Source organism: Micropterus salmoides, unplaced genomic scaffold (genome assembly GCF_014851395.1).
Source record: "Micropterus salmoides isolate LMB-PRFRI ecotype aquatic unplaced genomic scaffold, ASM1485139v1 Ms_hic_scaffold_2, whole genome shotgun sequence".
In the NCBI taxonomy this organism is placed as follows: Eukaryota; Metazoa; Chordata; class Actinopteri; order Centrarchiformes; family Centrarchidae; genus Micropterus; species Micropterus salmoides.
The window spans coordinates 8,935,922-8,948,856 of record NW_024041150.1 but is presented as its reverse complement, the minus strand read 5'-3'; the positions used below and the strand labels follow the sequence as shown (position 1 = coordinate 8,948,856).

The following is a 12,935-nucleotide window of genomic DNA, read 5'->3' as shown; positions in this document are numbered from 1 at the left end:
GTAAACAAACACCTGTATGATGTGTGTGTGAACACCTACTTGAGGCCCTGGTCCGTCTCTCCGTAGTCGTCCAGGTACGGAGGAGGATAGAAACAGCCCTTTGTTTTACCTGCAACAAACAACACCTGGCTCTCTCTGACCCTGCACACGCACACGCACACACACACACAGTACGCTCAGTAGCAGTAAAAGTACCCACAGTAGCAGTAATATAACTGCACTCAGACCAAACACTAATTTAATCCTTTCGCTTTCATAAACCCAACCCACCATCACCACTGCTGTTTGAACCCAAAACAAACCTCTTGTGATTTAATTGTAATAAAAGTATCAAACTGATGATGAAATATCATGAGCTGATTTTACATATATATATATATATATATATATATATATATATATATATATATATATATATATACACACACACAAGTACATACATCATGCTTTGTCAGGTCTGTTAGCAAGATGACAACAAATGTTTTCTGAATGGAGTGTGGCTCATCAGGGCTATGCTACGCTAACACGTTCACAGTAAAGTACAACGGCACAGTACAAGTACAACAACGAGTCAAGTAGTAGTAGCAGCAGTACTTCAGCAGAGTACAGGTGTGTTACCTGAGGAAGAGGCCTAGGCCGGCTCCACAGGTGAAGGTGTGGGCGGTGCAGGCTCCTACGTCCTCTCCGTCCACCTCCGTCTGACAGCAGTAACTCTGAGAACACAACATAGAGCCACAGACCAGACACAGGGTGGGAGCCCGAGACTTGTCTCCTCCTGACCGCGGACACCTGCACAGGTAACACAGGGGTAACACGCAGGTAAAACACAGATACAGCCCACAGGTAACGCACAGGTAAAACATACAAGTAAAGCGGGTGGTGATGGTGCAGTGGATAAGACGCATGCCTTTGGTGTGGTTCAACTCCCCACTGTGACACATCTACCAATGTGTCCCTGAGCAAGACACTTATCCCCTACTTGCTCAAGAGGCGTGCGACCTCTGACATTTATAGCAACTGTAAGTCGCTTTGGAAAAAAACGTCAGCTAAATGAATAAATGTAAAGCGCACAGGTAAAGCACAAGTAAAGCGCACAGGTAAAACACATGTAAAGCACTGGTAAAGCACACAGGTAAAACACACAAGTAAAGCATACAGGTAAAGCACAAGTAAAACGTACAAGTAAAGCACACGTAAAATGCACAAGTAAAGCAAACAGGTAAAGCACACGTAAAACCCACAGGTACAGCACACAGGTAAAGCACAAGTAAAAAGCACAAGTAAAAAGCACACAGGTAAAGCACAAGTAAAACGTACAAGTTAAGCATACGTAAAACCCACAGGTACAGCACACAGGTAAAGCACAAGTAAAAAGCACAAGTAAAGCACACAGGTAAAACATAAGTAAAACGCACAGGTAAAGCACAAGTAAAACGTACAAGTAAAGCACACGTAAAACGCACAAGTAAAGCACACAGATAAAGCACAAGTAAAAAGCACAGGTACAGCACACAGGTAAAGCACAAGTAAAACGCACAAGTAAAACACACAGTTAAAGCACAAGTAAAACGTACAAGTAAAGCACACGTAAAACGCACAAGTAAAGCACACAGGTAAAGCATACAAACACACGTAAAACGCACAAGTAAAGCACACGTAAAACGCACAGGTAAAAAGTACAAGTAAAACACAGGTAAAGCACAAGTAAAACACAGGTAAAGCACAAGTAAAACACAGGTAAAGCACAAGTAAAACGTACAAGTAAAGCACACGTAAAACGCACAAGTAAAGCACACAGATAAAGCACAAGTAAAAAGCACAGGTACAGCACACAGGTAAAGCACAAGTAAAACGCACAAGTAAAACACACAGTTAAAGCACAAGTAAAACGTACAAGTAAAGCACACGTAAAACGCACAAGTAAAGCACACAGGTAAAGCATACAAACACACGTAAAACGCACAAGTAAAGCACACGTAAAACGCACAGGTAAAAAGCACAAGTAAAACACAGGTAAAGCACAAGTAAAACACAGGTAAAGCACAAGTAAAACACAGGTAAAGCACAAGTAAAACACAGGTAAAGCACAGGTAAAGCACAAGTAAAGCACAGGTAAAGCACAAGTAAAACACAGGTAAAGCACAAGTAAAACACAGGTAAAACGCACAGGTAAAACACAGGTAAAACGCACAGGTAAAACGCACAGGTAAAACGCACAGGTAAAACGCACAGGTAAAACTCAGGTAAAACGCACAAGTAAAGCGGGTGGTGATGGGGAAGTGGATAAGACGCATGCCTGTTGTGTGACAGACCTGGGTTTAACTACCCACTGTGAAACATCCACCAATATGTCCCTGAGCAAGACACTTAACACCTAGTTGCTCCAGAGGCGTGTGACCTCTGACAAAAAACATCAGTTAAATGAATAAATGTAAATGTAAAGCACAAGTATAAGGCAAAGGTAAAATGAACAGGTAAAGCACAGATAGTGTGTATACTATAGATTGTGTACAGTGTGTATAATGTGTATTTTGTGTGTATAGTGTGTATATTGTGTATACACACTGCATACTTGTTGGTCTTCATATTTAAATGTGTACAGTATCTCACAAAAGTGAGTACACCCCTCACATCTTTATAAATATCTGATTGTCTCTTTTCATGTGACAACACTGAAGAAATGACACTTTGCTCCAGTGTAAAGTAGTGAGCGTACAGCTTGTATAACAGTGTAGAGTAGTGAGCGTGCAGCTTGTATAACAGTGTAAAGTAGTGAGCGTACAGCTTGTAGAACAGTGTAAAGTAGTGAGCGTACAGCTTGTAGAACAGTGTAAAGTAGTGAGCGTACAGCTTGTATAACAGTGTAGAGTAGTGAGCGTGCAGCTTGTATAACAGTGTAGAGTAGTGAGCGTGCAGCTTGTATAACAGTGTAAAGTAGTGAGCGTGCAGCTTGTATAACAGTGTAAAGTAGTGAGCGTGCAGCTTGTATAACAGCGTAAAGTAGTGAGCGTGCAGCTTGTATAACAGCGTAAAGTAGTGAGCGTACAGCTTGTGCAGCTTGTATAACAGTGTAGAGTAGTGAGCGTGCAGCTTGTATAACAGTGTAAAGTAGTGAGCGTGCAGCTTGTATAACAGTGTAAAGTAGTGAGCGCGCAGCTTGTATAACAGTGTAAAATAGTGAGCGTGCAGCTTGTATAACAGTGCAGAGTAGTGAGCGTGCAGCTTGTATAACAGTGCAGAGTAGTGAGCGTGCAGCTTGTATAACAGTGTAAAGTAGTGAGCGTACAGCTTGTATAACAGTGTAAAGTAGTGAGCGTGCAGCTTGTATAACAGTGTAAAGTAGTGAGCGTGCAGCTTGTATAACAGCGTAAAGTAGTGAGCGTACAGCTTGTATAACTGTAAAGTAGTGAGCGTGCAGCTTGTATAACAGCGTAAAGTAGTGAGCGTACAGCTTGTATAACAGCGTAAAGTAGTGAGCGTGCAGCTTGTATAACAGTGTAAAGTAGTGAGCGTACAGCTTGTATAACAGCGTAAAGTAGTGAGCGTGCAGCTTGTATAACAGCGTAAAATAGTGAGCGAGCAGCTTGTATAACTGTAAAGTAGTGAGCGTGCAGCTTGTATAACAGCGTAAAGTAGTGAGCGTACAGCTTGTATAACAGCGTAAAGTAGTGAGCGTGCAGCTTGTATAACAGTGTAAAATAGTGAGCGTGCAGCTTGTATAACAGTGTAAATCTGCTGTCCCCTCAAAATAACACATCACACAGCTGTCTAAACCGCTGGTGAGTGAGAACACCCCTAAGAAAGTCATATTACACAGGTACTGTAAAAGATGTGAAACAGAACAAAGGGAGCGTGTTGCTCTACAAAGGAGGTGAAGCAGCAAATATTGGCACACCGGCTCACTGTACATCCGTCTACTGCAGAGTCTCCATCCACAACCTGGAGGAGGAACTGCACATGAGTGTATTAAATAAAGAGTACAATGTTTACGTAATATCCTACATTCATTATAATTTCATGTAATAGTATACTTTTTACCACTTGTTGAGTATTAAATCCAGTTCCAGCTGGTTAATTTCTGTGGGTTGTTTTTATTTAATCTTTGTGCAGGAAAGAGGCTCTACTGTTGTCTTAAAGGTTACCGGCACACTGCTCATAGGCCATCTGTTTTACTGTGCTTTCAGACCAAAAGCGAAGCGAGCGTTCGGGGCGGTGTGTTTACAAAGTCAATGCAAAGACGCGTAGAGCCGTGATTTCCTGTTGGGCGGCGCAAAGCGATGTGAAGGGGGCGGTGCTGGCGACGCAAAGGGAATGCAAAGGCCTTTGCGTGAGTTGGAAATTTCCAACTCGAGCAAAATTTTTGCCGGTTGTAATCGCCTGCTCGTGTTGTGTGTGAACACTTTCAGCAAATGTACTCACGCAAGGATTAAATATGCGTTTGGCCTGAAAGCACCATTAGAAGCACATGTGAGAGCCCGGTGTGGGCGGAGCTAATGAGCAGCCTGCAGCAGAGGGGAGAGCTCAAACACAAACTATCTGTTTTATTAAATCACTACTGTATATTGGGTTTACAGGGTGTACTTTGTGTGTCCAGTGTGTGTACTTTGTGTATGCAGTGTGTGTACTTTGTGTGTCCAGTGTGTGTACTCTGTGTGTCCAGTGTGTGTACTCTGTGTATGCAGTGTGTGTACTTTGTGTGTCCAGTGTGTGTACTTTGTGTGTCCAGTGTGTGTACTCTGTGTATGCAGTGTGTGTACTCTGTGTACTTTGTGTGTGTACTTTGTGTATGCAGTGTGTGTACTCTGTGTACTTTGTGTGTGTACTTTGTGTGTCCAGTGTCTGTACTTTGTGTGTCCAGTGTGTGTACTTTGTGTGTCCAGTGTGTGTACTTTGTGTATGCAGTGTGTGTACTTTGTGTATGCAGTGTGTGTACTTCGTGTGTCCAGTGTGTGTACTTTGTGTGTCTAGTGTGTGTACTTTGTGTATGCAGTGTCTGTACTTTGTGTGCAGTGTGTACTTTGTGTGTCCAGTGTGTGTACTTTGTGTGTCCAGTGTGTACTTTGTGTATGCAGTGTCTGTACTCTGTGTATGCAGTGTCTGTACTTGTGTGTCCAGTGTCTGTACTTTGTGTGTCCAGTGTCTGTACTTTGTGTATGCAGTGTGTGTACTCTGTGTATGCAGTGTGTGTACTTGTGTATGCAGTGTGTGTACTTGTGTATGCAGTGTCTGTACTTTGTGTATGCAGTGTCTGTACTTGTGTATGCAGTGTGTGTACTTGTGTATGCAGTGTGTGTACTCTGTGTGTCCAGTGTGTGTGTACTTTGTGTATGCAGTGTGTACTGACGTGAAGCTGGACGCCTGGTTTATCAGGGCGCTGTAATCTTCAGGCAGTTCGATCAGTCGGTTCGACTCTCTGGGGAACCTGACGATGACTCCGCCCCCCTGCAGCGTCTGTCTCACACCTGGATGACAACACCACCTGTACCACACACACACACACACACACACACAGAGCAGGTGAGTCTTCCTGTTTCCTGCACTGTTAAGTAAAGACGGCTGATGACTGAACCCCTGATCCACACAGTGTTCTCCTGCAGCATCGTCAACACACCTTATTTTAACCATCTAAGAGCACGGCGTGAAGCGCGTGGCGCAGTTTGTTTGGGGCGTGTCCAACTCTAACGGTGATAGTTTGGTGGTGGAAAAAATGGCCAGCGCGCCGGCGTGTTGTTTGGGCTCAGTCTGTGAGTTTAGGGCGGAACATGAAACAAACCAATCAGCTTTACTAAAACCATCAGTGGACTGAATCTCAGACTGACAGCGGGGGTGAAGGTCGAAGGTCACATCTCTCCCTCCTCCACTGGTTTACTGATGTTTCTTTACCGTTTCCTTTCCTGATCAGAGGCTGCTGTCAGCCGTTTAAACGTTTCCATGTGCAGTAAAGTCATGACAAATATGGTGGGGCATTATCACAACTAAAACTGTAGTTAGAAACAGTGTTACCTGTGTGTGTGTTACCTGTGTGTGTGTTACCTGTGTGTGTGTTACCTGTGTGTGTGTTACCTGTGTGTGTGTTACCTGTGTGTGTGTTACCTGTGTGTGTGTTACCTGTGTGTGTGTTACCTGTGTGTGTGTGTTACCTGTGTGTGTTACCTGTGTGTGTGTTACCTGTGTGTGTGTTACCTGTGTGTGTGTGTGTGTGTGTTACCTGTGTGTGTGTTACGTGTGTGTGTGTTACGTGTGTGTGTTACCTGTGTGTGTGTTACCTGTGTGTGTTACCTGTGTGTGTGTTACGTGTGTGTGTACCTGTGTGTGTGTTACGTGTGTGTGTGTTACCTGTGTGTGTGTTACCTGTGTGTGTGTTACCTGTGTGTGTGTTACCTGTGTGTGTGTTACCTGTGTGTGTTACCTGTGTGTGTGTTACCTGTGTGTGTGTTACCTGTGTGTGTGTGTTACCTGTGTGTGTTACCTGTGTGTGTGTGTGTACCTGTGTGTGTGTTACCTGTGTGTGTGTTACGTGTGTGTGTTACCTGTGTGTGTTACCTGTGTGTGTGTTACCTGTGTGTGTGTTACCTGTGTGTGTGTTACGTGTGTGTGTTACCTGTGTGTGTGTGTTACCTGTGTGTGTGTTACGTGTGTGTGTTACCTGTGTGTGTTACCTGTGTGTGTGTGTTACCTGTGTGTGTTACCTGTGTGTGTGTTACCTGTGTGTGTGTTACCTGTGTGTGTTACCTGTGTGTGTGTGTGTGTGTTACCTGTGTGTGTGTGTTACCTGTGTGTGTGTTACGTGTGTGTGTTACCTGTGTGTGTTACCTGTGTGTGTTACCTGTGTGTGTGTTACCTGTGAATGAAGGGCTCCAGCAGTGTGTACTGGCTCTGGTGGAGCTGCAGCAGGTTGGAGGGCAGACTGAGGTAGCTGCACAGCGCCTCCCACTGACCAGGACCTGCAACTACACACAAAGTGAACCACAGTGTGAGGGTCATCCAGCTGCTCTCTGAGGTCTCATCACATCAATGACTTGTTTTATTGATGAGTCTGACAGAGCAGCTGGTCTCTGAACTCTCTGTCCTCCTGAACACCTCTTCAGACATCTTAGTTCATCAGCACGTTTTCTACTTAAGCCCTGGAGCTGTGTGTGTGTGCAGTTACCCAGCAGGTCAGCAGGTGGCGCTGTAGAGTTCAGGTAGTGGAAGAAGAGGGCAGCAGCTCGGAGGAACGGCAGCACGCCGGCTTTAACACAACGAAGCAGCTGCCAGCCAGAGGTCACTTCAGGTAACACACTGCCAACACACATTTCCCCTGCATTCAGTGACACTCATGTACTCTAAGTATTTATATATACACTGCTCAAACAAATAAAGGGAACACAAACAACACAATGTAACTCCAAGTCAATCACACTCCTGTGAAATCAAACTGTCCACTTAGGAAGCAACACTGATTGACAATCAATTTCACATGCTGTTGTGCAAATGGAATAGACAACAGGTGGAAATTATAGGCAATTAGCAAGACACCCCCAATAAAGGAGTGGTTCTGCAGGTGGAGACCACACTTCTCAGTTCCTGTGCTTCCTGGCTGATGTTTTGTCACTTTTGAATGCTGGCGGTGCTTTCACTCTAGTGGTAGCATGAGACGGAGTCTACAACCCACACAAGTGGCTCAGGTAGTGCAGCTCATCCAGGATGGCACATCAATGCGAGCTGTGGCAAGAAGGTTTGCTGTGTCTGTCGGCGTAGTGTCCAGAGCATGGAGGCGCTACCAGGAGACAGGCCAGTACATCAGGAGACGTAGAGGAGGCCACAGGAGGGCAACAACCCAGCAGCAGGACCGCTACCTCCGCCTTTGTGCAAGGAGGAGCAGGAGGAGCAGGAGGAGCACTGCCAGAGCCCTGCAAAATGTCCTCCAGCAGGCCACAAATGTGCATGTGTCTGCTCAAACGGTCAGAAACAGACTCCATGAGGGTGGTACGAGGGCCCGACGTCCACAGGAGGGGGCTGCGCTTACAGCCCAACACCGTGCAGGACGTTTGGCATTTGCCAGAGAACACCAAGATTCGCAAATTCGCCACAGGCGCCCTGTGCTCTTCACAGATGAAAGCAGGTTCACACTGAGCACATGTGACAGACGTGACAGAGTCTGGAGACGCCGTGGAGAACGTTCTGCTGCCTGCAACATCCTCCAGCATGACCGGTTTGGCGGTGGGTCAGTAATGGTGTGGGGTGGCATTTCTTTGGGGGGGCCGCACAGACCTCCATGTGCTCGCCAGAAGTAGGCAGCATTGATGCTATGGACCGACCCGCCCGTTCCCCAGACCTGAATCAAATTGAGCACATGTGGGACATCATGTCTCGCTCCATCCACCAACGCCACGTTGCACCACAGACTGTCCTGTTGGCGGATGCTTTAGTCCAGGTCTAGGAGGAGATAATTTTTGTGTGATTTTGTTGTCAGCACATTCAACTATGTAAAGAAAGGAGTATTTAATGAGATTATTTCATTCATTCAGATGTAGGATGTGTTATTTTAGTGTTCCCTTTATTTTTTGAGCAGTGTAGTTCAGTGGTATTTAGAAAGACTGAGAAGTTGGAGGCCCAAAAGTGACCCAGATAATAAAAATCAATCAATTATATGTAAACATGAATAAACAGATTACTGGGCAGGAGGATTACTTATTTCTAAATACACACACATACAGTCTATGAACATCAATCAGTAAATACAGAAAACATCTGTTTTCCACTGACCATGTAAATATGTATGTAATCTTTTGTTTGGATGAACTTACTTCTTAATCCCCGTATCTCTGATAAATCTGCCTTCTGATTTCTGTTGGTCAGTAGTTTCTAATAATTCTAAGTTTCCACATGAAAGACGACTCTTTTCACTGAACACCTGGGCCCTGTGCTACGAAGCAGCACGTAAGCTCAGCCAGGTAACTTCAGGTGTAACCCTGGGTAGGTGTGACCGCTGGGCCTGATTGGCCGATATCCCGGGGACGTTCAACCTGCTTCGTAGTCCAGGGCGACGGCAGGTGACTCACCTGTATGTGTGTGAGTGTGTGTGCTGACCTGCCCAGGTGTTTCCTCAGCGTGGTGTACAGCTGACAGGTGAGTTCCTCCTCCTCTGATCCCCCACTGTCCTGATCCATACACACCTCCTCTACAGACAGACAGGTGAGAGAGAGACAGACAGGTGAGAGACAGACAGGTGAGAGACAGACAGACAGGTGACACAGACGAGACACAGACAGACAGGTGACACAGACGAGAGACAGACGAGAGACAGACAGGTGACAGAAAGACAGGGGAGAGAGACAGGTGAGAGACAGACAGGTGAGACACAGAGACAGGTGAGAGACAGACAGGTGACACAGACGAGAGACAGGTGAGAGAGAGACAGACAGATGAGGGACAAGTGAGAGACAGACAGACAGGTGACACAGAAAGACAGGTGAGACACAGACAGACAGGTGACACAGACGAGAGACAGACAGGTGAGAGAGAGACAGACAGATGAGGGACAAGTGAGAGACAGACAGACAGGTGACACAGAAAGACAGGTGAGACTCAGACAGACAGGTGAGAGAGAGAGACAGGTGTGTTCGTGTGTGTGTTTTGTGTGTGTCTGAGTCACCTGTGGTGGAGGTGAGCAGGATCTGAACCACGTGAGCCACAGTGACCAGGTGAAGGAGGTGGAGGTGGGCCGAGTCCACCACTATACACCCTGATTGGTCCAGACTATGAACTGAGTTGTAGGACAACACAACGTAAACCTGCAGAGACAGAGAAATCATAAATCCAGATTCAATCCTTTGTTTTCATAACGCTGTCAGGAACCTGCCTCAGAGTGCAGAGTACAAACATAGCGTAACTGGTTATCTGGATTCACACTGGATTTACACTGACATTTAACTGGATTTACACTGACATTTAACTGGATTTACACTGACATTTAACTGGATTTACACTGAGGGTTCACTGGATTTACACTGAAAAGTTATGTGGATTTACACTGACGGTTCACTGGATTTACACTGACGGTTCACTGGATTTACACTGACGGTTCACTGGATTTACACTGACGGTTCACTGGATTTACACTGAGGGTTCACTGGATTTACACTGAAAAGTTATGTGGATTCACACTGACTGTTAACTGGATTTACACTGAGGGTTCACTGGATTTACACTGAGGGTTCACTGGATTTACACTGACGGTTCACTGGATTTACACTGAAAAGTTATGTGGATTCACACTGACGGTTCACTGGATTTACACTGACGGTTCACTGGATTTACACTGAAAAGTTATGTGGATTCACACTGACTGTTAACTGGATTTACACTGACGGTTCACTGGATTTACACTGAGGGTTCACTGGATTTACACTGACTGTTAACTGGATTTACACTGACGGTTCACTGGATTCACACTGACTGTTAACTGGATTCATAGTACTGGAACATTTCATACCATATTGCTGATATTTGCTCCTGAGTGAAAGTTAATGTGGTGTTAAACTTTTCTTTCTGGTCAGATGCTAAACAGTGGATCACTTCACCAATCTGAGGCAGAACATTAAAAATAAATATGACAATCTTTTTTCAGTCCCTTTTTCTTATATAAAGGGATTATTATATATTGCAATAATTATCCTTATTGTATTATTGCCCAGCACTAATTGAAACTAAAAGTCAACTGGACTATCTTGGAGGGGAAGAGATGAAACTCACCAGCAGGTGAAACATGTCGATGTCGAGGATACACGGAATGTTTTCTACCTGAGAGTCTGGAACCAGGGCTACAACACACACACATATATATAGAACTGTTAATCACTGACTGTGCTGTACTGTGAGCGTGTACTGAGAGTGTGTACTGTGTGTACACTGAGAGTGTGTACTGTGTGTACTGCGAGTGTGTACTGTGAGCGTGTACTGAGAGTGTGTACTGTGTGTACACTGAGAGTGTGTACTGTGTGCATTGTCAGTGTGTACTGTGTGTACTGAGAGTGTGTACTGTGTGCATTGTCAGTGTGTACTGTGTGTACTGTGAGCGTGTACTGTGAGCGTGTACTGTGAGCGTGTACTGTGTGTACTGTGAGCGTGTACTGTGTATACTGTGAGCGTGTACTGTGTGTACTGTGAGCGTGTACTGTGTGTGTACTGTGTGTACTGTGAGCGTGTACTGTGTGTACTGTGAGCGTGTACTGTAAGCGTGTACTGTGAGCGTGTACTGTAAGCGTGTACTGTGAGCGTGTACTGTAAGCGTGTACTGTGAGCGTGTACTGTGTGTACTGTGAGCGTGTACTGTGAGCGTGTACTGTGAGCGTGTACTGTGTGTACTGTGAGCGTGTACTGTGTGTACTGTGAGCGTGTACTGTGTGTACTGTGAGCGTGTACTGTGTGTACTGTGAGCGTGTACTGTGTGTACTGTGAGCGTGTACTGAGAGTGTGTACTGTGTGTACACTGAGAGTGTGTACTGTGTGCATTGTCAGTGTGTACTGTGTGTACTGTGAGCGTGTACTGAGGGTGTGTACTGTGTGCATTGTCAGTGTGTACTGTGTGTACTGTGAGCGTGTACTGAGAGTGTGTACTGTGAGCGTGTACTGTGTGTACTGTGAGCGTGTACTGTGTATACTGTGAGCGTGTACTGTGTGTGTACTGTGAGCGTGTACTGTGTGTACTGTGAGCGTGTACTGTGTGTACTGTGAGCGTGTACTGTGTGTACTGTGAGCGTACCTGTGAGCGTGTACTGTGTGTACTGTGAGCGTGTACTGTGTGTACTGTGAGCGTACCTGTGTGTACTGTGAGAGTACCTGTGAGCGTGTACTGTGTGTACTGTGAGAGTACCTGTGAGCGTGTACTGTGTGTACTGTGAGCGTGTACTGTGAGTACTGTGAGCGTGTACTGTGTGTACTGTGAGCGTGTACTGTGTGTACTGTGAGCGTGTACTGTGTGTACTGTGAGCGTACCTGTGAGCGTGTACTGTGTGTACTGTGAGCGTACCTGTGAGCGTGTACTGTGTGTACTGTGAGCGTGTACTGTGTGTACTGTGAGCGTGTACTGTGTGTACTGTGAGCGTGTACTGTGTGTACTTTGAGCGTGTACTGTGTGTACTGTGAGCGTACCTGTGTGTACTGTGAGCGTGTACTGTGTGTACTGTGAGCGTGTACTGTGTGTACTGTGAGCGTGTACTGTGTGTACTGTGAGCGTACCTGTGTGTACTGTGAGAGTACCTGTGAGCGTGTACTGTGTGTACTGTGAGCGTGTACTGTGTGTACTGTGAGCGTACCTGTGTGTACTGTGAGAGTACCTGTGAGCGTGTACTGTGTGTACTGTGAGTGTGTACTGTGAGCGTACCTGTGAGCGTGTACTGTGTGTACTGTGAGCGTACCTGTGAGCGTGTACTGTGTGTACTGTGAGCGTACCTGTGAGCGTGTACTGTGTGTACTGTGAGCGTGTACTGTAAGCGTGTACTGTGAGCGTGTACTGTAAGCGTGTACTGTGAGCGTGTACTGTGTGTACTGTGAGCGTGTACTGTGTGTACTGTGAGCGTGTACTGTGTGTACTGTGAGCGTGTACTGTGAGCGTGTACTGTGAGCGTGTACTGTGTGTACTGTGAGCGTGTACTGTGTGTACTGTGAGCGTGTACTGTGTGTACTGTGAGCGTGTACTGTGTGTACTGTGAGCGTGTACTGAGAGTGTGTACTGTGTGTACACTGAGAGTGTGTACTGTGTGCATTGTCAGTGTGTACTGTGTGTACTGTGAGCGTGTACTGAGGGTGTGTACTGTGTGCATTGTCAGTGTGTACTGTGTGTACTGTGAGCGTGTACTGAGAGTGTGTACTGTGAGCGTGTACTGTGTGTACTGTGAGCGTGTACTGTGTATACTGTGAGCGTGTACTGTGTGTGTACTGTGAGCGTGTAC

General features: G+C 45.9%; 1 protein-coding gene across 1 annotated transcript in view; it reads right to left on the bottom strand.

Moving 5' to 3' along the window:
• Positions 1 to 12,935, bottom strand: part of ubr2 (ubiquitin protein ligase E3 component n-recognin 2) — a gene marked incomplete at its 5' end in the record, with an annotated part of 45,095 nt that overhangs the window by 1,222 nt on the left and 30,938 nt on the right. Inside the window, 8 exon segments of the mRNA XM_038730181.1 lie at positions 40 to 141; positions 619 to 789; positions 5,345 to 5,479; positions 6,842 to 6,950; positions 7,151 to 7,281; positions 9,073 to 9,163; positions 9,638 to 9,776; positions 10,738 to 10,805. Of these exon segments, the coding sequence (XP_038586109.1) occupies positions 40 to 141; positions 619 to 789; positions 5,345 to 5,479; positions 6,842 to 6,950; positions 7,151 to 7,281; positions 9,073 to 9,163; positions 9,638 to 9,776; positions 10,738 to 10,805 (946 nt within the window).